This window comes from Corvus cornix, chromosome 1A, assembly GCF_000738735.6.
Source record: "Corvus cornix cornix isolate S_Up_H32 chromosome 1A, ASM73873v5, whole genome shotgun sequence".
NCBI classification, from domain to species: domain Eukaryota; kingdom Metazoa; phylum Chordata; class Aves; order Passeriformes; family Corvidae; genus Corvus; species Corvus cornix.
In genome coordinates this window covers 47,002,441-47,021,748 of record NC_047057.1, presented here as the reverse complement: position 1 = coordinate 47,021,748, position 19,308 = coordinate 47,002,441, and the positions used below count along the sequence as shown (strand labels likewise).

Sequence of the window (19,308 nt, the reverse complement as noted above, 5' to 3'; positions counted from 1 at the left end):
TAGGTTAAAAGCGTAATCTTCCTCATAGTTGCATGATGTTACTCAGAGCCACCAAGTGCTCAGACCTGACAGTCTTCTGAGTACATCCCCAAACAAACAAGATCCATTTTTCGGTTTAAAGTTCAGCATCGTTATGCTACACTTGAGATATATTCTGAAAATATGCTACAGTTGACTTGAGCAGATGGCATCTTACAGTCAAACATCAAGTCCTCTGGAACATGTTTTAGTATCACAAAGGAATTTAAATTTGTAAGATACTTTAGCAGTAGCCAAAGGTGTCCTTAATATGAAAACACAATAAGGACTCAAGTTACCCTTGAAGAACAGTCAAAACCATAACATTTCCTAAAAAGATAAGTTACTCAGAGTTAACACTGGATATGTTATATAGATTTCAGAATGTACTTGCTGAACACCAATGACCCACTAGTAAGGTCATTTGAGATTTGCTATAGCCAATTAATATCTTGTGTTTTAACACATCTACATACAAGGACCTCTGAGATGCAGAATAATTTTACACTTAAGGAGCTTCTCAAAGTCTGTATTAGTCAATCAGGCAAACTAAAGAATGTTGTGTATTTACAGAAAAGACTACTCAGGGCAAAGAGTGAGTTAACTCAGTTATCACAGAGTTCAGGTAGGAATGGAAAGAAAATTGCACCAGTATAACGTAGATACAGTTCCAAAAATATGGCTTGCCCTACATGAAGTGACGTCATATCATATCCACAATCCATTCTTTCAAAGATTAATTCCTACTCCACATCCCAGACTATGCATGGCAAGGCTTTCAAGAATGCTGCTCTCTGGTACTGTGCAAGAAATGCATTCATGCTCTTCAGTAGGTTCAGTAAGGTTCCTGAAGGTCCAAGAAAACTACAGGAAACAGTGCCAAAATTCATCAGCTTCTTTCCTGCCAAGTATAGTCAAATTCAGAGCACATTCTCAAGTAAGTAGCAAGTTAGGCAGGATGTTTCTTCTCTGTACAGCTATTTGCTGCTGCAGGTTCTGAACATCAGTCAGGAAACAACCTGGATAGCTCAAGCATAACCCTGCACAGAACACTTATATATCCAACTAGTAGTTTGTATTTCTACAGGAAAGCATAAAAACTCCTAGTAGGAACACAACTAGGCAGCAGCTTCAGAATCAGGGGAAAAGAAATGTCTCCAACTCAGCGGAAAGTTTGAGATTAGCTGAATAAGAATTTCAATCATTAAGTAGCGGCAGTAGTTGTTTTGCCACCATGGACAACCACACTTGTTTGAGCAACAGAATCTTCCAAAGTTCTCACTAGATACTGTAGAGCTGTATTATACACGTTTTGTATGCATATCACTCATATGACATGCATATAATGCTTCCAAGGAATAGGACTAGTTTGATATCCTGACTTGCAGGACCTGTAAATCAATCTGCATACACATCTTGAATCCCAAGAGTAACTCAAGCACAATTGAGAGGCAGATGATTTTCCTATCTATATATTGTGTGTGGCATGATAACAAATTAGGAGAAATTGCACATTTAAAGAGGGTGGAAGGCAAATAAGCACAGCATCAACATCTCAGAAACTAATTCTAAAAAACTTAGTATTAGAAATCATTTTCCTTTCAAATAAGGACAAAGTCAGTCTACAATTAGGAAAATAAATTATTTCATCTTCAGAGTCATTGCTTCCCACAGTGCTGAAGTTCATTAACTTGGACGATGGTTCAACTACAAACAGGTGCATGCACTGAAGACTGCTGGAACAAGCAAGGCGGATTGACAGCTGGCGTATCTCACAGCACCATTCACTATGTTGCTTATGCTGTCTAACCCTACAGATCAGAAGTAGAGAGGGGACTATACGTATCAGAAGCTCTCAGGTATTGCAACAACTAAAGTGGCAATGCTACTGACATGCCTACGTTGTACTGTTTTTTAAACAAGATACTTGCTTAACATACTACCTCTAATGCTTTAGCTGATAGAGGATTTGAGATCCAAATGAAGTAGCTACCTCAAGTGTTATCAGCATTGATGTATTTTCAGATGCAAGACATTAGGAGATACCATCATTGATTCACTAAAGTCTAGCTGACACCTTTCACTTAAGTTATACCAATGCTTTTCAGCAAAAACCACTGAGGTTCCCCAAAAAGCGTGACATCATGGAAAATGTAACCAAACTTTCTTTACACTAAGTGCAAGGCAGTCCCTACAAGGACTTCAGCAAAAGTTTGAATGTCTCTTTTGAAGTCTTGTTTCTCTAATCAGAGATGGCCCTTGATGAATTCTCAGTCTTCCTGACTAATTTTGTCTTGTTATTTAAGGTTTTTTTTCTTTCAGACTTTTTTCCCCATTTCCCAATTGTTGAAAGCTGAGCTCTGATTTATCAAGCACTTCGCCATTCCCAGATGGGTCACATTCCTTCCATATAATGGATGTACCAACATTTTCCACTTGTTGTCTTGCTACCAAGTAGGTCCTGAAACAAGAAATAAAGAAAGTCAAAAAGATCTATGAACAGTATACACCATTATACTTATATTAAAAAAAAAGCAAGCAATTTCCTATCTAGTTCAAAATATCAATTGTTGCACCAAACTATTCTGTTGTGGGATTAAAAGCGTAGGAGGAAACATTGACATTTGGAGACTGCATCAAGACCAAGAGTTCCTTTTACACAGAAGTAGTAGGAGAAACATGGACAAAAATATGCTTAAAGCATGTTGATTTCTTGATCATACATGTAGCAGTACACTATTTCTCTCCCTCTCTAACACACGGTGCTAGGAGAAATAAAGGTCGCCAAGTCAAGGAACTGGAGAAAAAGTCAAAGCCACACCAGAAGAACAACTGTGTATCAAGTTATATTATTTTGTGGAAGAGCAAAGTATTTAAGAAACATGAAAAAGCTAGGCTTTTTTGTTGTTGGATTTAAAAAGTGCAGGAACTGATACTAAGGTCTGAGAGTGACATGCCCTAATTAAGCAACTGAAATGGTATGTATTATTCACATGACAAACAGTACCTAGACTGCTGAATTTTACAGAAAAGAAAATAGAAATATCACTGCAAAGATAAAAATCACTGGCTTTACAACGAGAACCAGCAAGTCTGCTGACCTGGAAACTGGATTTTGGCTACAGAAATCTCTTTTGAAGACAGCATATATTCATTCTAATTTGACTAGTTAGCAGCTATTTCACTCACAGTTAAGAAATCAATTAACGGGAAAAAGAGGAAGCCTTGCTTACTACCTTATACCTACACCTACAACTACCTTACCTTGGCTACACCTGCAATTCCAAAGGGCATCAAGAACTCAAAGCAAGACAGTTCCATTTTTTTTTAAAGTAGATTTTTTTCAGTTAAATAGAAACAATTTCTATTTCTCTAGAAATAGACTCTATTTTCCGAGTCTATTTTAGAAGATTCAGACAAAGTTTAGAAAGTTTTTAATATGTTGATACTAATACCAGTTTCCAACCAGCATCTAAGTTTAATTCATACTAGCACCTTACTAAAGCAAATGTTTATGCTGTAATTCACTGGAGGAAACTTAAGACAAACTAAATCAATTGACTGCAACCACATGAACGTATTCTGCACATGCAGATGTTAAGCTATAGAACAGTTCAAACATGTACAAGTACTCTCTCCTTGGTAGAAGAAACCACAAGCTAACAACTTTTCAGTTAGAAGTGAATTAAAGAAGTTTAGGAAGATAATGGTATATATGGAATGCACAGTTAAGATCTACCAAACTAATGGCATGGGTGCCACCAAAGCATTTAGCCAAGCTATTTTATTACAGACTTCTCCAACATCTCCCCCAAACCCTTCAACCAAAATCCCTGGACAGGGGACTTGCTCACTGCTCCTCTCTATAAGATTAGTGCTCAAATCACTGGACAAGTCACACTGCATTCAATAACATTGGCACAAATAGCAGATTTCTATTATGTAATTGTGAATAACATACTCATCCTTGTTTTAATATATGTTTATTCACAGTCCATTTTGCAGTAAGTATCCTGCACTGGTATACTCATCATAAAAATATGACATACCTGTTGAAACCATTGTACCCACTATAAACCTTCCTGCTAAAATTTTATTGCTTTGCCATGTTCTGTGCTTCAGCATTTTAAGTGGCCACAACCAATAGAACAGAAAACTGCTCAGATCTTTCCCCAGGAGCTTTACTATGCACTGACAGGGACTACTTAGACACACTGAACACAAATACACATACCTGATTCCTTCTGTTCAGCACACTTCGAAAGATGGCTTCTTCACTTATTTAATGCTGCAACTCTGTAGCTCAAGATGATTTAGTCCCAAGATCCTGGTGGGAGGCTCTGCACCACAATGTCTTTGTCTATGCCACAGAAGCAACGTCCTCCTCAGCCAGCCTTCTTCATGGCCACCTCTTAAAATCCAGTGATACAGCTCCAAACTGGCTCAAGAATATCTTGCAGTCCATGGATGAAGAAAGTACCAAGAACATAATCCTCATCTGTTATGAAAGGAGAGGTGTCCTTCCTCTCCAGGAAGGGTCGGTATGTTTCATTCCAACTGTAGCACTCATTCGAGCTTTCCTCATGAAACTGTTCTTCTGAGCAAACTGTATCCAATTAGGCAAAATATTTGCACATCCAATCAGAGGGCAGAATATTCCACATTTAAGAGTTCAGCTGTGCCAGTATCCATATTTCAAAGAATTCAGATACCCAAAGGCAGCGAATAGCACACTGCTTCTGTGATTCTCCAAATACATTTCACAAACTTCCAATAACAAACAAAAAGTAGTGTAATAAATCCAGGAAAACAACGCGACTTAGACAAGGAAATCCCAGAAATCTCATGTTGTATCAGAAGAGTAGAAATTTTCTTGTACTATGGGAAATTACTATACAGCATGTGTCATCTACAGCAGGTATCCCAAGTGGAGAATGATTTGGCTGATGACATGTGGATCTTCCTTGTAGAACACAGAGCTCAAATATTGCAGAAAATTTGCAGAATTTTTTAATAAACATTGCTGTGGGATAGCTTTCAGGCTTGCAGAGGCATCCAAACACAGGTAAGCACTAATTGCTCTAGTGTAGCCAAAGCCCAAAAGAGCAGCAAGAAAATATGACTGAAAGTGCTTATAAAATACTGTGGCAGTGAATAGAGATAGTGAGACCAAGAAAGATTATCTGGCATCTGAAAAGGAAGCCGTAACATGAGACAGGAAGACAAGACAGGCATAAACTAGGGACAAGATAATGATTAACTAGTAGGAGAATGAAAAGACATAAGTAGCTGCAATTACAAGAAGAGAAAGGCCTGGCAAGAAAGTTACAATCAAGGGAAGTCATTAAAGAGAAGAAGATACTGAGAAAAAATTTTATTAAACACTGAAGGAAATAATGAGTTTAGGCAAAACACTAGAAGGAGAAATAAAATAATTCAAAGGAAATAACAGGCAACTCAATGAAGCTGAGGTTTACAGTTGTGTCCAACCAAAGTACCAGCCAGACACAGAGAGATACTAAGTACCACCTTCAAGCATTTGGCAACAAGACTAGAATACTAGACAAACAGACTTAGTCTAGGTTTTGAAATGCTTTAAAGTTTGCCATCACTGGGTATTGTTCCACAGGTTTTACACATTTAGTATCCACTAAAATATGGATTAAAAGCTCCAGTGCCACAAACACAACAAGCAGGTGCTTTATAAACTTGCCTCTCAGTCTCAGCTCTGTCAGTTTAGCTGAACCTTAGCTCTCAGCAAACCCCTGATGCTGGAATCCTCACTGTTCTTCCTGAAAATACTTTGTTAACACATAAACACCCCAACTCAAAGGATTTTTATTTTTGGAGTTCTCAGCATGCCTTGGTTCTGATCCACAGCTTCCCCTATCAACTTGGTTCTGAATTTAATAAACCAAGACTAGCCTCTTCATAACAGCTTCAACAAATATGCAGACAGAATCTGAAAGATCCAACACCTCACCCTTGATCTAAGCCATGACTAGATGATTGTTTCCCTTAAGGAAAAGGATGTCTTTGGCACCAACACAATGCAAGAGCCTTGTGATATATGCAAGACAAGCCGTTGTTCCAGGGATTTACCTTTCTGCAAGCAGGACAAAGTCCATTCTCATCAGTGCGAATACGATGCCAACAGAAACGACAGATTTGGTAGCCACAGGTGCAAGGGAAGAAATTGATATCATCAATTTCCAGAGGCTCCATGCAAAGAGGGCATTCCACAGGGTCTTCCTTAGCGTCAGGGCTGCGAGACATCTTTATATGTTCGCAGAGCAGCAAAAGTTTATAATAACTTAATAGACCAAGAAGGTCAGCACTTGAAGGTCTGCAAGAGGGGGAAAAAAAAGGAGAAAATATTATTAATGTTGTTGACAACTTTTCTTTTGTAACTTTTAACATTTCAGTTCTTCATCACTTTTCTTCTCCCCACACAAGTTACCTACTAATAGACAAGCTTTTGTCTTTAAATAAACTTGATTGTTTTTTCCTACTTACAAGCCTCACAAATAATACAAAGATGGTACTAGTGATGCATCCTCCCCACTTGGATAGACAAGCACTTTGTCAGTTCACTAGCCTGTTTGGGTTTCAAAATGTAGATTGCAAAGAAATCGGTGTACACCATACATTGCTGTTGTTCCACCAGCTCCTTTAGCTATTGCTTTCTTGAAGTCCTTTACAAATCTGAAATCAAATCCTTGAATGCAGGACTTAAACATTAAGATCAATTTATTCCTTTGCTCAGAGACATGGAACAATGAGATTTGCAGTAACATTTAGGTCATCCATTCAGACTTGAGTAGGTTACAGAATTAACAAACAAAACCAAGGAAAGCTTCTTACTCAGGACAATTTGTTTCTTTTGTCTATCTCATTTTTTGGTCCAGAGACTGATCTCTAAGATCAGCCTCAGGACTACTTCATTAGCCAAGATTTTTCAGGTGCACATCTTTCTGTATGTGTCAAACTGACATTCAAGTCAATCATGCTTTTCATCAGCACCCAATTCACAGCAAAGCCAAAATACATGCAATGTGCTTGAAAAAACTCAAGTTGTAACTTAGAGTGCAGCCACAATAAGGTATTTCTGGACCAGAATTTTGAAGAAGACCAATATTCAAATCACCATTTTCTTAACTCATTTCCTGAATTCAGTCATTTGAGTATGCTTTATTCCATCAGTTTAAGGACGCAGCACAGGAAATTTACTGTCAGACTCAAAACAAGACACTTGGAGTCACCACTGAGATAACCAATTTGGGTGTTTTCTTCTTTATTTCATTTAAGTATCACTCTGGATATGTGAAATTGTACCTAATCTCAGCAAGCTGTCTCCATCTGCTGCATGACACATGCATGTAGATGGGGCAGAATTCAAGGGCAACAGTAGAATTTTTAGGTGGACCTTTGGAAGAAAAACTAAAAGCCCAGTGAGAAATACTGAAAAGATGTGACCAGAATTGATAGTTGGATGGTCATACTAGCTCTAATGAGTTACATCACTTCTTTAGAAGTAAGTGAGCTCTAAAGTTTTTTTAAAATCCAGAATTTTTTGCAAGCATGTTTTTCCCAAAACATCAGTAACTGAATTATAATTGAACCACACACTCAATCTGGAGTGTCCCTTTACTTTCCCAAAAAGTTTTCTGTTTCGTTTCTAACCAAAAGCTACTAGATTGTGTACTATCCAATATTTCTCCAGGCTTTTAGGAGCAAATCCAGAAACCAATTCTCACGTCCACCTACTTGAAGAAGAGTGACATTTAATTCTGTCCTTTGAAATAATATGACTGAATGTTTTGAAATCAAACCCTTGCCCACAGATTTCAGTATGGTCTGACGTTAGCCTTATGTAGCATTGATTTGATACTTTAACCACCCCCCTCCCCCCCCACACCAAAAAAACCAAACTGGTTGTATTTTTATCTTCCTCACCCCATACCATACTTCCTCGCATGAGGTCTATATTATAAAGCCCAAGAGGTTCCAGCTCAAGTTGGGACCCCCCCACCATACAGGATATGATCCATTTAGCATCAGTCCCTGTCTGCACACCACTTCAGGGACAGATATTCCTCCACAAGCTGCCAGGAAAGAACCCTGAAGAGGGAAAGCACACATACATGTGACCAAAGCACCATCCAAATACACAGCAGAGAGCATATAGCTTTGTATGGGAATGGCTGCATTGTCATTAGGTTAACCTGTAATCACAGGCTGATATTAGAAGCCCAGACTACCTGCAATTCCAACTAGTTTGGTAGGGAGTATATCCTCTAAGCACAAAGTGCAGTTCTGGTAAACATACACCACTGCCCTTGAGAGAAAGTTCCACTGGATGACCACAAAAAAATAAGGATGAGAGAACAGTTTTTAGATGCTGTAAGCATAATTTCTCTATATAGCATGCAATAGCAGCAACACTCCTCTTTCTGACAGTCACAATGACTAAAATCAAAAAGTTAAACTTCAATGATAATACAGCAGCTTTCATTTCATTATCTGTGCTTTCATTCATGCATTTTCACAATCATTTTGACAGTCTCAAGACCAGGTTCTGGAATTTAGCCAGCATTTTCTACAAAGAACACTAGCAGGATCCGACCTGAAGGAAGGATTAGTTTGTTCAGGAGCTTTATCTTGTTTTTAAGAATACATCCCCACTGGCTGAAGAGTGGGAGGGACTGTTAAAAGGCCCCAGAACACCATTTAAGCGGTTATTCTGCAGATAATACACATTTTTACAGTAGCCTGTAAACACTGCCTGTAAACTTTTCACACTTGTATAGCAGCAAAACTATAACAATATGAAAGTGACTTTAAACCAAAGCATGGGATAAACTCAGCAGATTTTCTTCAGTTTGGCTTTGACTTTGTCACAGATCTCCAAACAACAGGTCAGTAAGCACCCAGCATATTCCCTTCTACTGCATACTCATTCCACCACCTGCTCAGCAGCTCTGAGCCTACTGAAACACATCTAAGTAAAGCCATACTAGTATTAGTGAAGTCGTGGTTTAAATGAGCAGTTTTGAAGAAACTTTCACCACTACAGTAAAATTACTGAACTTACTTAGGAAGTTTCTATTTGGAATCTCCACTAAGAAATGTCATCACTTCATGTGGAAAAAAAACATGACATATTAGCTAGTGCCTCTGGGATATGCAGATGAGCTCTAACAAAACTGCAACATAATTAACATTTATGAGCTGTTTAAGTTAACACTAAGAGTTCAGCAGCTGCTAGCAATAATGTCAATAGCTTCCTTCAGTCAGCAAATGGCCCGTTATTTTACAACAAGGAGTAAGGAGCAGCTGTGTGCCATGTTTCTTGAAACTGAGGAAATATTTATTTACTTGGCCACAGACCATTCAAGCATCCCATTCAGAGATTCCCCACTGAAGTGTCTCCATTTCAGAAGGGTTTATATACCAGGATTTGTGTCTGAAATGTGCATCAGAACAGTGCTTGTTTTTTTCAAAATTAGAATACATGCATAGTAAGGCATCAATAATGCATTCTGCATATAGTTCATGCACTACCAAGAAACAGAGCAACTAGTCAGTTCTAAGGCTATTCCAAACAATTCCAGATTAACAGCGTGGGAAAAGTAATGCAGTGATAGCAAAAAACAAAAGGCAGTATTACATGTCGTACTTAATCCAGAGTATTTGGTCTTTGGGATCAAATACAGAGATTAAATTAACAGTGTCTCAGGAGAAGAAAAGGAGGAAGGCTGTGCAGGTGTACACATGCTTCACAAGCAGCTAGAATTTGTACATACATTTCCAAAACTTCAACAACTGCAGTCAAACATGGCTCCAACAGTTCCACAGTTCCTGTTTACAGGACACTACGCCAAAACACTCACACAGGGATGGAGCAGAAGTGGACAATGTCCAGCAGCATGTTTTAAGTGTAGTGATTTTGTAAAAGGTAATACCCTAACTACAGAAACATGAAGTTGTGTGCTTTGTCCCTTCTACCAAACCAACTAATAAGTTCTTTTCCAAACACAGAGAATGGAAAAAAAGGAGAACTTTTAATTAACTTTGTAAAGTGCTTACTTAGCAGATGACAGCTGTGTCTAATCAGCTTCACCAAACAATTGTTACTCCCAATGAAATCCTCCAGATTTTGCAGTTGGGGAAAAAGTGATCCTACTGTTTGAGGAGGCTCACCTAAAAACAATTTAACTTCTAATATACCTAGTGATTTCAGTCCATTTAGGATGCAGGTGTTTGTTGCCTTTCCCTTTTTCACTTGAGGGGAGAAATTTTAACTTCCAGCAGTTTATCTTCCCTATTTAATTTAAAAAAGGGTCATTAAAAAAGGGAGGGGAGGCAGGGAAGGCAGGGATAAAAAATAGCTTGTTATGCATTCTTTTTCCTCAAGTTTCTCAGCAGTTTGAGGCTTGACACACACTCCATCTCTCTACAGCAGACATGAGAACATCTCCATTTGCTAGCAGTTCATTTTAGTAAACACATCCCTTAAAGCTTAAGTTCTCCTCCAGGAGGGCAGCTAGCTCCAGGGAATACAGATACATTCTTCTTCTCACACAATGGACTGAATCCAGCCTTGCTACTTGCTTTAAGAAAATACAAGTGTCACAGACAAAAGTTCTCAAAATCTAGTCATGAAAATACTCCTTAAGGACTCACATCCCAGAAAGTATTTGGAGACTTAGGGCCTCTTGAAGGAAAAAATACAGACATGCATTAGCTAATGTTTCACTTAAAGTTCAAACATACCTGACACTTGAAGTGAAACAGGTCGGAGTCTATGCACTGAACCTTTAGTAAGGACTCATTAAACTCATGCAAACAGAAACCCATGCTTTTTTTCATGGCCTTGTATCTCTTGAAATTCATCAGCCATGAGGAGTCTCAAAACCTCAATGAATGTAGATGCTTGCCTGCATAATGCTACTGGAAAGGCAGCTCCTCCCCCCACCAAGACCTCTGCTCCCACTGTGCTGAAGGATCACTTCCCTTTCTACATTTCACCTCTGTGTTGATCCCATATACAAGCTGAAGGAAGAAAGACAAGCAGACTACAGACAGCAACTGTAATGGGTTATCCCTTCCTGGAATCAGCTCTGTCAGCACAGCACTCTCCTTCTGGCCAGCATGGGGGCACAGTGGCTGAGGCACATTTGGACTACCTGCTCCCACTAGCGATTGCTGAAAGGAGAACAAAACCCACCTTCCTCAGACTCTGAAAGTAAGAAAGGCTATCACTTCATTGCATTGCAGTGAACACTGGAAGCTTTACATTAAAACATTTCATAGGCACGCTACAAAGAAAAGCCCATTTTTACTAATTTAAGCATGCAGCACTGAGGGAGATTCAGTGAGTTAGCTGATTACCCACATGGCAGAAAGTTCACATATGCACATCCCAAATCCACGTAACAGACACAAGACTAGATGTTTTTATGAAGTCATCCACACAATTCAGAAGAAATCTGTGAAACTTCTACAGATTTTTCCATCTCTGATTTGGTACCCGGGACTTGGCTGTCATTTTTTTGAGCCCTACACAAGAAGAGTGGTCCCTTTCTCGCACCAGCCGTTCACTCACATCAAAATACAGTGATATTTTACAATCACCCGGTTAGCAACACTGACATATGAGACAGCAGGAGTGCAGAAAAAGGGCTATGCTTTTCTGAGTTTTACGGCTCTGTTACTGACTGGGAACAAAGACACTTCAGTAGCAAGCAAGCAGGCTCCTGAATTCATCCAAGTTAATTTTCATTTGAGACCAACGAAAGTTCACTTCCTACTTTTATTTCCTGACTGTGCTGAACATTTAAAGCAAAATATACTACTGATTGTAAAATCATGCCCAGTTAACTGCGAAGTCCATTTCCCCCCATGTCTTCTTTCTGGGATAATGTTTATTACTCTGTTTGTGATCTGCAGCTACATTTTGATCGCAGTACAAACAACATCTAAGAAAAGTTAAGATATTGACAAATACCCAAATATTTGGAAAGTATGACCAGGAATCAGGCAGTCATCGCAGTATTTCTAAAAACACTGTTACGTTGGCTAGGATTATCCCCAAGTTATTTAGCTCAGAGGTCAAAATTGAAGCCTCTAGAAACTCCCTGCTTTGTATCTCCCTACAGGTGCCTAGGGAGTTCACGCTCATGGTCTCAGACTTTGAATTCTGCCAGCATAAGCAGTTGTACCATCACTTGAACCAAAAGACCAAAACATAACTATCTTTGCATGGTTCATATTTAACTAAATCAATCCTCCATCTCCTTCATCACACAGCCATACTGAAGCTTGCTCCAGTATTGTGAAAACACAGAAACAAGCACCTACAGGTAGCAACTGCTCAAACGGCATATTCAGCAACAGGGCAAAACTCAACCAAAGAAATGACTAGAGAAGTTTCCACCTAATGCCCTCAAGGCAGCAGCTAATAACAAAAATAGTCAGATGCCACCTGCTAAATGAAAAGGGAACTAATCATTCTTTATAACCCAATGTGAACACAAACTATTTCAAGACAGTTATGTGGCAAAAAAAAAGATGATATGGACCTCAAAAAGATATTTTTGTCTCATTTAAACTGAACCAAGAATTGGTCATTATTGGCTTATTGTTACAGCACCCAGAACACTGATGCATAAAGGGCTACACACTGTCAGTGACATATGAATGCCAAGTAAGATATTATTTACTCAGATAACTTACTTTCTTACAAGTTATCAACAGAATCAAGACACTATGTTTTATTCAGAAAGAAAAAAGGCCAAATAAGATTCTGACAAATTCATCCATGAGTTCCTAAAACTCTGGACATAATTATACAAGACAACACTACCCCAGTGTAGGTCATCTCACTCAGTGAAATTAAAAGCATAACATTGCTCTCTAATTGTAAAAATTAACTTCCCACGTTCATTCACATTCAGTTCTAGGATTCCTTTTTTTTTTTACTTTCTGCATGCCCCCAATTCTTTTTTGTACGTACAGCATCACTATATATAGACATGACATGTCTAAAGCATTTGGATAATGAGTTAGAAATGGGCTATACAATTATTAGTTTACATATTTTAAAAGCCTCTGTCACACACACAGACACCATGTAATATTGGTACACATGTTCTAGCATGGTTATTTCCTCCAGACAAAGCAGATGCTCAAGCAACAAATGAAACAAAATGGCTATACCTGTACACATTTGTATACAGCAAAGCATATATCACAAATTGTTGTCAAAGGATGTTGCAGGGACCGTAACATGTAAAACTAAAAAAAAATTTCTAAAAATCTGTCCCCTCCCATTAAATCTGAAATATGTTCCACCTGAACTATTCTGAATTCCCTAAATCGCTCATTACTGGGAAAAAGGGTACTACTCCCTTTGTTGTACTTTTTCTTCAGAGCATCTGCTACCAGTCACTGCCAGAAACATGATCTAGATAGACCAACTTGCCAATCACACAGCAACCACAGGTGGCTATTAAACAGGCTGTTTAGGGAATGGAGTATCCTTATGACACTCACAGCACTCCAGCATGAAACACACACTTTGCAGTTGGGGTATCTACACATCAGCACGCCATAGTTCAATTTTCCCACAATGCTGTGTTCTATCTAGTCCCTATTAAGGTGCTACATACTCATACACACGATCTATAGATCAATTTAGAACTTAAACTCCAAAATTCACAATGCGAAAAACTCAGCACACTGCCCCGAGTCACCACATCAACAATACCCCTTCCCTCCTTTGCACTGCCATTCAGGATATTCTTCCATCTTCCGTGACAGCTCAGCTCTCTGCCTATCTCCTAGGTAGTACTCTCACCATCTCCCACTTTCATTTGATCTCCTGGCGCCATTCAGGCTATTCACATTTCTGTAGGATGCCTTCACCCAAAAGATGGCAAAACCCAGCATTTTTTCCAGGCTTCCAGGGACCAGAGTTTTTATCAGTCCATTTCTTTCTTCACAGAAGAGGTGAGAACATGCCATTCTATAATGAAAGTTTCTTGTTCTAGCTTGTATTAGATTGCATACTTAATAATAATGGCAAATATTCTCAGATCCAGTTAGAAAGAACAGCTCAGGTTTGGAAAGCTCCACAGCATTTGAAGAGCAATGACCCAGAAATTCTTACACACACAGGAAAAGTCAGCCCACTTGAGGCTGTAAGACTGTACTTGAATATAACTCATTTGCATAACCCTGCCTGCAGCCATCACCTTCTGGATAATTTTCCAGAAGGACTTACTTTTGACCTGTTGCTCCAGCTGCATTAGTTCACACGGACTTAATATTCCAACTGGTCTGATCTGAAAGTCATATCATCACTGAAGAATCTGGCACAGAACACCATCAATGCAGTATGCTCAGAATAAAGCATATGATTTTTTAACTTGCATTCAAGGACAGTTCAGCTTTTACATTATAAAAACCTCCTGATTTGCATTTTCACAATGCAGCATGAACAAGACCACTGCAGCATCTTTAGAAGTCCTAGCCTGCCTATACAGCTATACTCCCTAAAATTACAACAGTTGAATTATCCAGTGCAAAAAAACCTGTAAGCAGTTTTCTTATTAATTCCTGATATTTATGTTATCCAAATGAAGGAAAAAGAATATTGAGTTAAAACTCCTGCAAACATCTCCAGAGATTTAAGTATCTATTAGATAAATGCCTTCTTCTATAGCAAAAGAACTATCTCTTATTTGCTCCTGAAGAAGCAGGTACAGAAACAGTACTACACAAAGCATAACTAAAGAAACTAACCTGTCATCAGAGCAAAGGCACACTATAAATGAAATTTTTCTCTTTGGATTTCTTACAAAAATTTTAGGATCTGTAATTGTTAACATGCAGCACTTTTGCTCTTGGGGGAACAGTATCCGGTAGCTAACACACACACACTTGTGAAATTATCTTGGGAATAATACTTGGAAAGTCAGAGCTGCTGGGGCAGGGGGGAAGAAGCACAGAAAAGGGGGATAGAAGCTGATCACACCGAAGGGATGTGCATTCTTATTTGTAGCACCATGCATTATCAAGACACCCATATATTCCTTTAGCCAATAAGAATTACCAAAATGGCTTGCAGAAAACTAGATATAAAAGCAAAGTCAGCATGTTCACAGGTTATGGCTTCTTTTCTCAACCAGCTAGTGTATCAGGAACCTTCCAAGCTCTTTAAATCTCCTCATGAACTGATGAGTTATCACAGCAATATTAAGTGATAAAAAACAGGAAAAGTGTAGCAGCCACTTATTAGTATTATCAAAAAACTCTCACACAAGACACACAGCAAGTAGTAAATTTTCTGTTTATGCGTAAGTGGGGGGATTGACCACCCCACATGCCTTGCCTCTAGTCAAGAGCCCCCTTGGACATTGTTCTTAATTTCACAGACTGTTTGAGATGCTTTTCTTGACTACAAAGAATACAAATCAATGTATGAAGTAACCTTTTTTCCCTGTTACCAAGACATTAATAAAACTAAGAATTATTCACTCTGAAGCTTAATAACACAGCAGAATACACTTCAGATCTAGGGTATGGGAGATCCAGCCAGGGTTAGTTACTACTCCTCAGTTTCCTTCCACAGCATCCTTGAAATCAGGAAAGCAAACTAAGACACCAGAAAATCTGAGACAGAAGAAATTTTAAGTAATTCTCAAAGTTCTTTATGTATGTGTTAAAAATTTGTTTAAAACAACCTTCAAAGAACAGAAAACAGTACTTCATGTTTATTTGTTTCCTCTCTGCCTTCTCAATTAAAATATTTTTATTAGGCTTTAACTCATGCAGTTGTCCAATATTTTCAAATAACTTGACCTTTACAGAGCAACAGAGTTATTATGCGACTTTCAAGTCATTTTAAACAGCAAACATGAACACAGTATCAGTCTAATTACTGATTTCTTAGCAACAACAGTATTAAGTCTCTCATGCTTTTCCATAATCCATGAAAGCAAAAAGACTTAGTTGGGTCGGAGGGGAGAAAAGCACCAAAACAAGTTTAAGACAGAGAAAGAAAGCCTTATACAGCTCATCTATAGGTTCTGGATGAGTAGTGATTCCAGCTTGAGTGCTTCTGCTAATCAAGTAATAATGCAAAGCATTGAGCTCAGAAGAATAAAAACTCTTTGTTAAAGTCCATGCACTTCTCAGTGCCCACGATTCCATCTTGAAATTCACTGGCAGCTGATGCCAGAAATTAGAAGACTGGCATAAAGTATGCTGTATGACACACTGATTGACATGTCAACAGTCACAGAGTACTAGACTGAAAATGTTGTCTTATACTAGTAAAGCACAAACTATTACTGTATCACTTCCCTGGTCACAAACTGTGAAGCACTTATGTCAGTGCCTCCCCTAGCAGTTTATACTTTATGTCTAACATTAACTTAGGAAAAAGAAAAAATCATTTCACTCTGAAACTATGTGAATGCTTTACAAAGACTCCAAATCATCATCTGATTCTCCAGACTGTAGCTTTATTCCTCACAACTCAGTGTCCTACTGGATGCCATGAAGCAATGAAGCCTTCACAAGTCTTTTAAAGTACCAACTGTGATAATCAGAGTAGTTTGAATAGTACAGAAACAGTATCAGCCAGAAGCATGTCTCACTCCTGAAAGTTTCTAAAAAGACCTCAAAAGAAAAAAAAAAAAAAAAAAAAAATTAAGGGAAAAGCAGCCTAATATGTATATAATAAAATCTACATTCTTTAACTGGAGTCAAAAAACAATGGAGAAAACTCCAGAGGTCCTTCTCCAAAGCTGCAACTGCTCCCCTGGAATGCTAACAGGAACCACACTTTTCTCACTCAAGACAAAGTTTCCACACCTAGGTCAGCCCTATGAGCAGCAGCAGCACATGGCTGCTAACTAGACCTCTTGCCTTTAACTGAAGAAGACCACAAGGGAGTAAGAAATGATGATATGATCAAAGCCCCACCAGTAATGCCCATACAAACCATTCTTGAAAAGATCAAGAATGAAGCAGAGATAGTAAAATTATTTATTCGAAAACTAGTAAACACTTTATATTTCTGGACCTAGAGATACAGTGTAGGAACAATAGTCAGCTGCTGCCATTCCTCTACATAGGACAGAACTCAAGGAAAACTGCTGGAGCAATAACAGCTTCTGACAGACTATCAGGCTTTTTTGCACTACACCATTTAAAGTACTTCCAAGTCTGAATCAAATATTTTTCCTTTTAGTGACTGATTAGATATGGTCAAACCAAGAGGAAGAGTTTGGGGTTTTTTTAAATCAAGTAACTCAGCAGTAATTTCTCTTCATGTAACTCACATCCCCTGACTGTGTTCCTGATTCAGCACAGGAAGAACAATGCCAGAATTTTCTCTTTAGGAGCATCAAGCCAAAGTTAATGAAGTTGCATTTTGAATTTTCAAGAAAAATACACAGTTTAGGAAAGAGAATGACAGTCAGCAATCAGTTACAGAATGCTGACATGTGAATTGATATTCCCAATCACTATTATAAAGATATTTGAATATATTAATGAATATATTAACCCATACCCTAGAACTCTGATTTCTTGCCTCCATTTATAACTTGTAAAAGCTCCAATGTGTTAGTACACATGGCCTGAAAAGTCGGCAGAAGTTTCTCCCTCCATACCTGCACATTCATTCTTTATCCAATACTTTTTCAATACAAGTTCTACTTGCTACAAATAAGGAGTGAAAATTTATAAAATCAAACATAATTAATGCTTGATCTATTTTGAAACAAACTTCAGTGAGGTAAAGAATACATCTCTTCACAAACTTTTTATGCAAAAGCTATAAATTCTAGTTCATATTTATTTTTAAAGCCATTTTGCTTAAGAGTTTGACTGGATTTGTCTCTACAAGTTTATAACTTATTTGCAGGTTTACTTTCACAGCATCTTGCCAGTGACACATGTTGATCAAGCAGCTGGGGAGGAACCCAGTTCTTACCTGTTGAGCCTGTACTTCACACAGAAAAGACAGGGAAAATATAAAGATTTTTATGTTTAACTTAAATCGAGAAAAGCTCTCCCACCACAACTTCATTAGAAGTCCTGAAGATGGTTACCAGAAGTTAGTCTGGTAACAGACAGCAGATACACCATGAAATTTCACAGCTCTTTGTAGAAGTACATGACGAAATTATGTTGAACTGCTGAGAAATATTCTCCTATTCTGATCAACAAAACCTATGAGAAGCTAATTTAATGTTACAAACTGCTGAATCAGCCAGGTAACCCTCACACTACATGCACAGAATTACAGCTGCACTGCTTTTATTTTCACACTACAGGTACTACCTGACGCTCTCAGGACTCACTGTTGTATCACAGTGCTTTCATTTGCAAGACTTTAAAAGACATTATAAGCAAATCTACAGCAAAAAGCATTTCTGTGTCCAGCAATGCTGGGTATTACGATGGAGAAACATTTACCCATAGCACTGAGATACTGTCCATAAGCATGCTTTTCTAGACTCTAGGAACTGATAAAAAAATTGAGGAAGACATCAGTTACATCAAGATTGGTTTAATCTACTCATAAAGTAGGAGTACAGACATGTTTCTGTAGTATTACTTGAACACCATTATGCAAAAAAATGAGTTATAACCCAGCTCCAAAACTTTAGCATTCACAGCAGAGACTAACTCACTCACCTGCTGCTAGTATCCCTTGGAACAAGCTGCTTGTGACCATACTATTCTTTGTTGGTTTGCTTATTATAAATAAAACTTTTTTCTTGGCACAGCAATATCTTAAATAACCAGATCCAAGTACCTACTAATATACTACAACTTCATACATAATCTGTACAGCCAGCCACAATTGAAATCTTAAACATTTGAAGAAAATTAAGCAACACATCTACAGTCAGTAAATTACATGGCCTCCTCACTCTGCCTAATTAGAAGGACTCTCTTCTGTTTTTAACACTGGTACTGTCACTTCTCATTAGCACATGGCTTTCAACAGCAAAGAGGGCAGTTTTAACCTAAAGAGCAACAGAAGTAAATTCTGGAAAAGAGCAGCATCAAAATACACAGAGCTTGGAATTGCAAAGAGCTACAGGTACTGCTATGTATAAAACGTGCAGGAACACAAAAAAAAAGAGGCCATATAAGCCCAGTTTCCCAGTTTGAGCACAGTTTGTTTTACAGAAGAATCACTCATTTCTAAACAAGGTCTATTATACTCAACCATTGCACTAGACATAAAGGAGACATCATACA

The 19,308-nt window shown here is 38.2% G+C and overlaps 1 protein-coding gene and 1 long non-coding RNA gene across 5 annotated transcripts in view; both read right to left on the bottom strand.

The window, feature by feature from the left end:
* The window catches only part of CNOT4 (CCR4-NOT transcription complex subunit 4), a 77,913-nt gene that overhangs the window by 38,509 nt on the left and 20,096 nt on the right, over window positions 1–19,308 (bottom strand). For all 4 annotated transcript variants that reach the window (XM_039570977.1, XM_039570979.1, XM_039570978.1 and 1 more), the window contains exon 2: window positions 6,121–6,364. In XM_039570977.1, the coding sequence (XP_039426911.1) occupies window positions 6,121–6,294 (174 nt within the window). In that variant the 5' untranslated portion in view covers window positions 6,295–6,364. The remainder of the gene's footprint in view (window positions 1–6,120; window positions 6,365–19,308) is intronic.
* Window positions 1,475–6,108, bottom strand: LOC109146146. Its single transcript, XR_002047981.3, has 2 exons — window positions 4,253–6,108; window positions 1,475–2,479 (listed from the first exon to the last, which is right to left on the bottom strand). It is a non-coding gene; the product is annotated as an uncharacterized LOC109146146 (long non-coding RNA).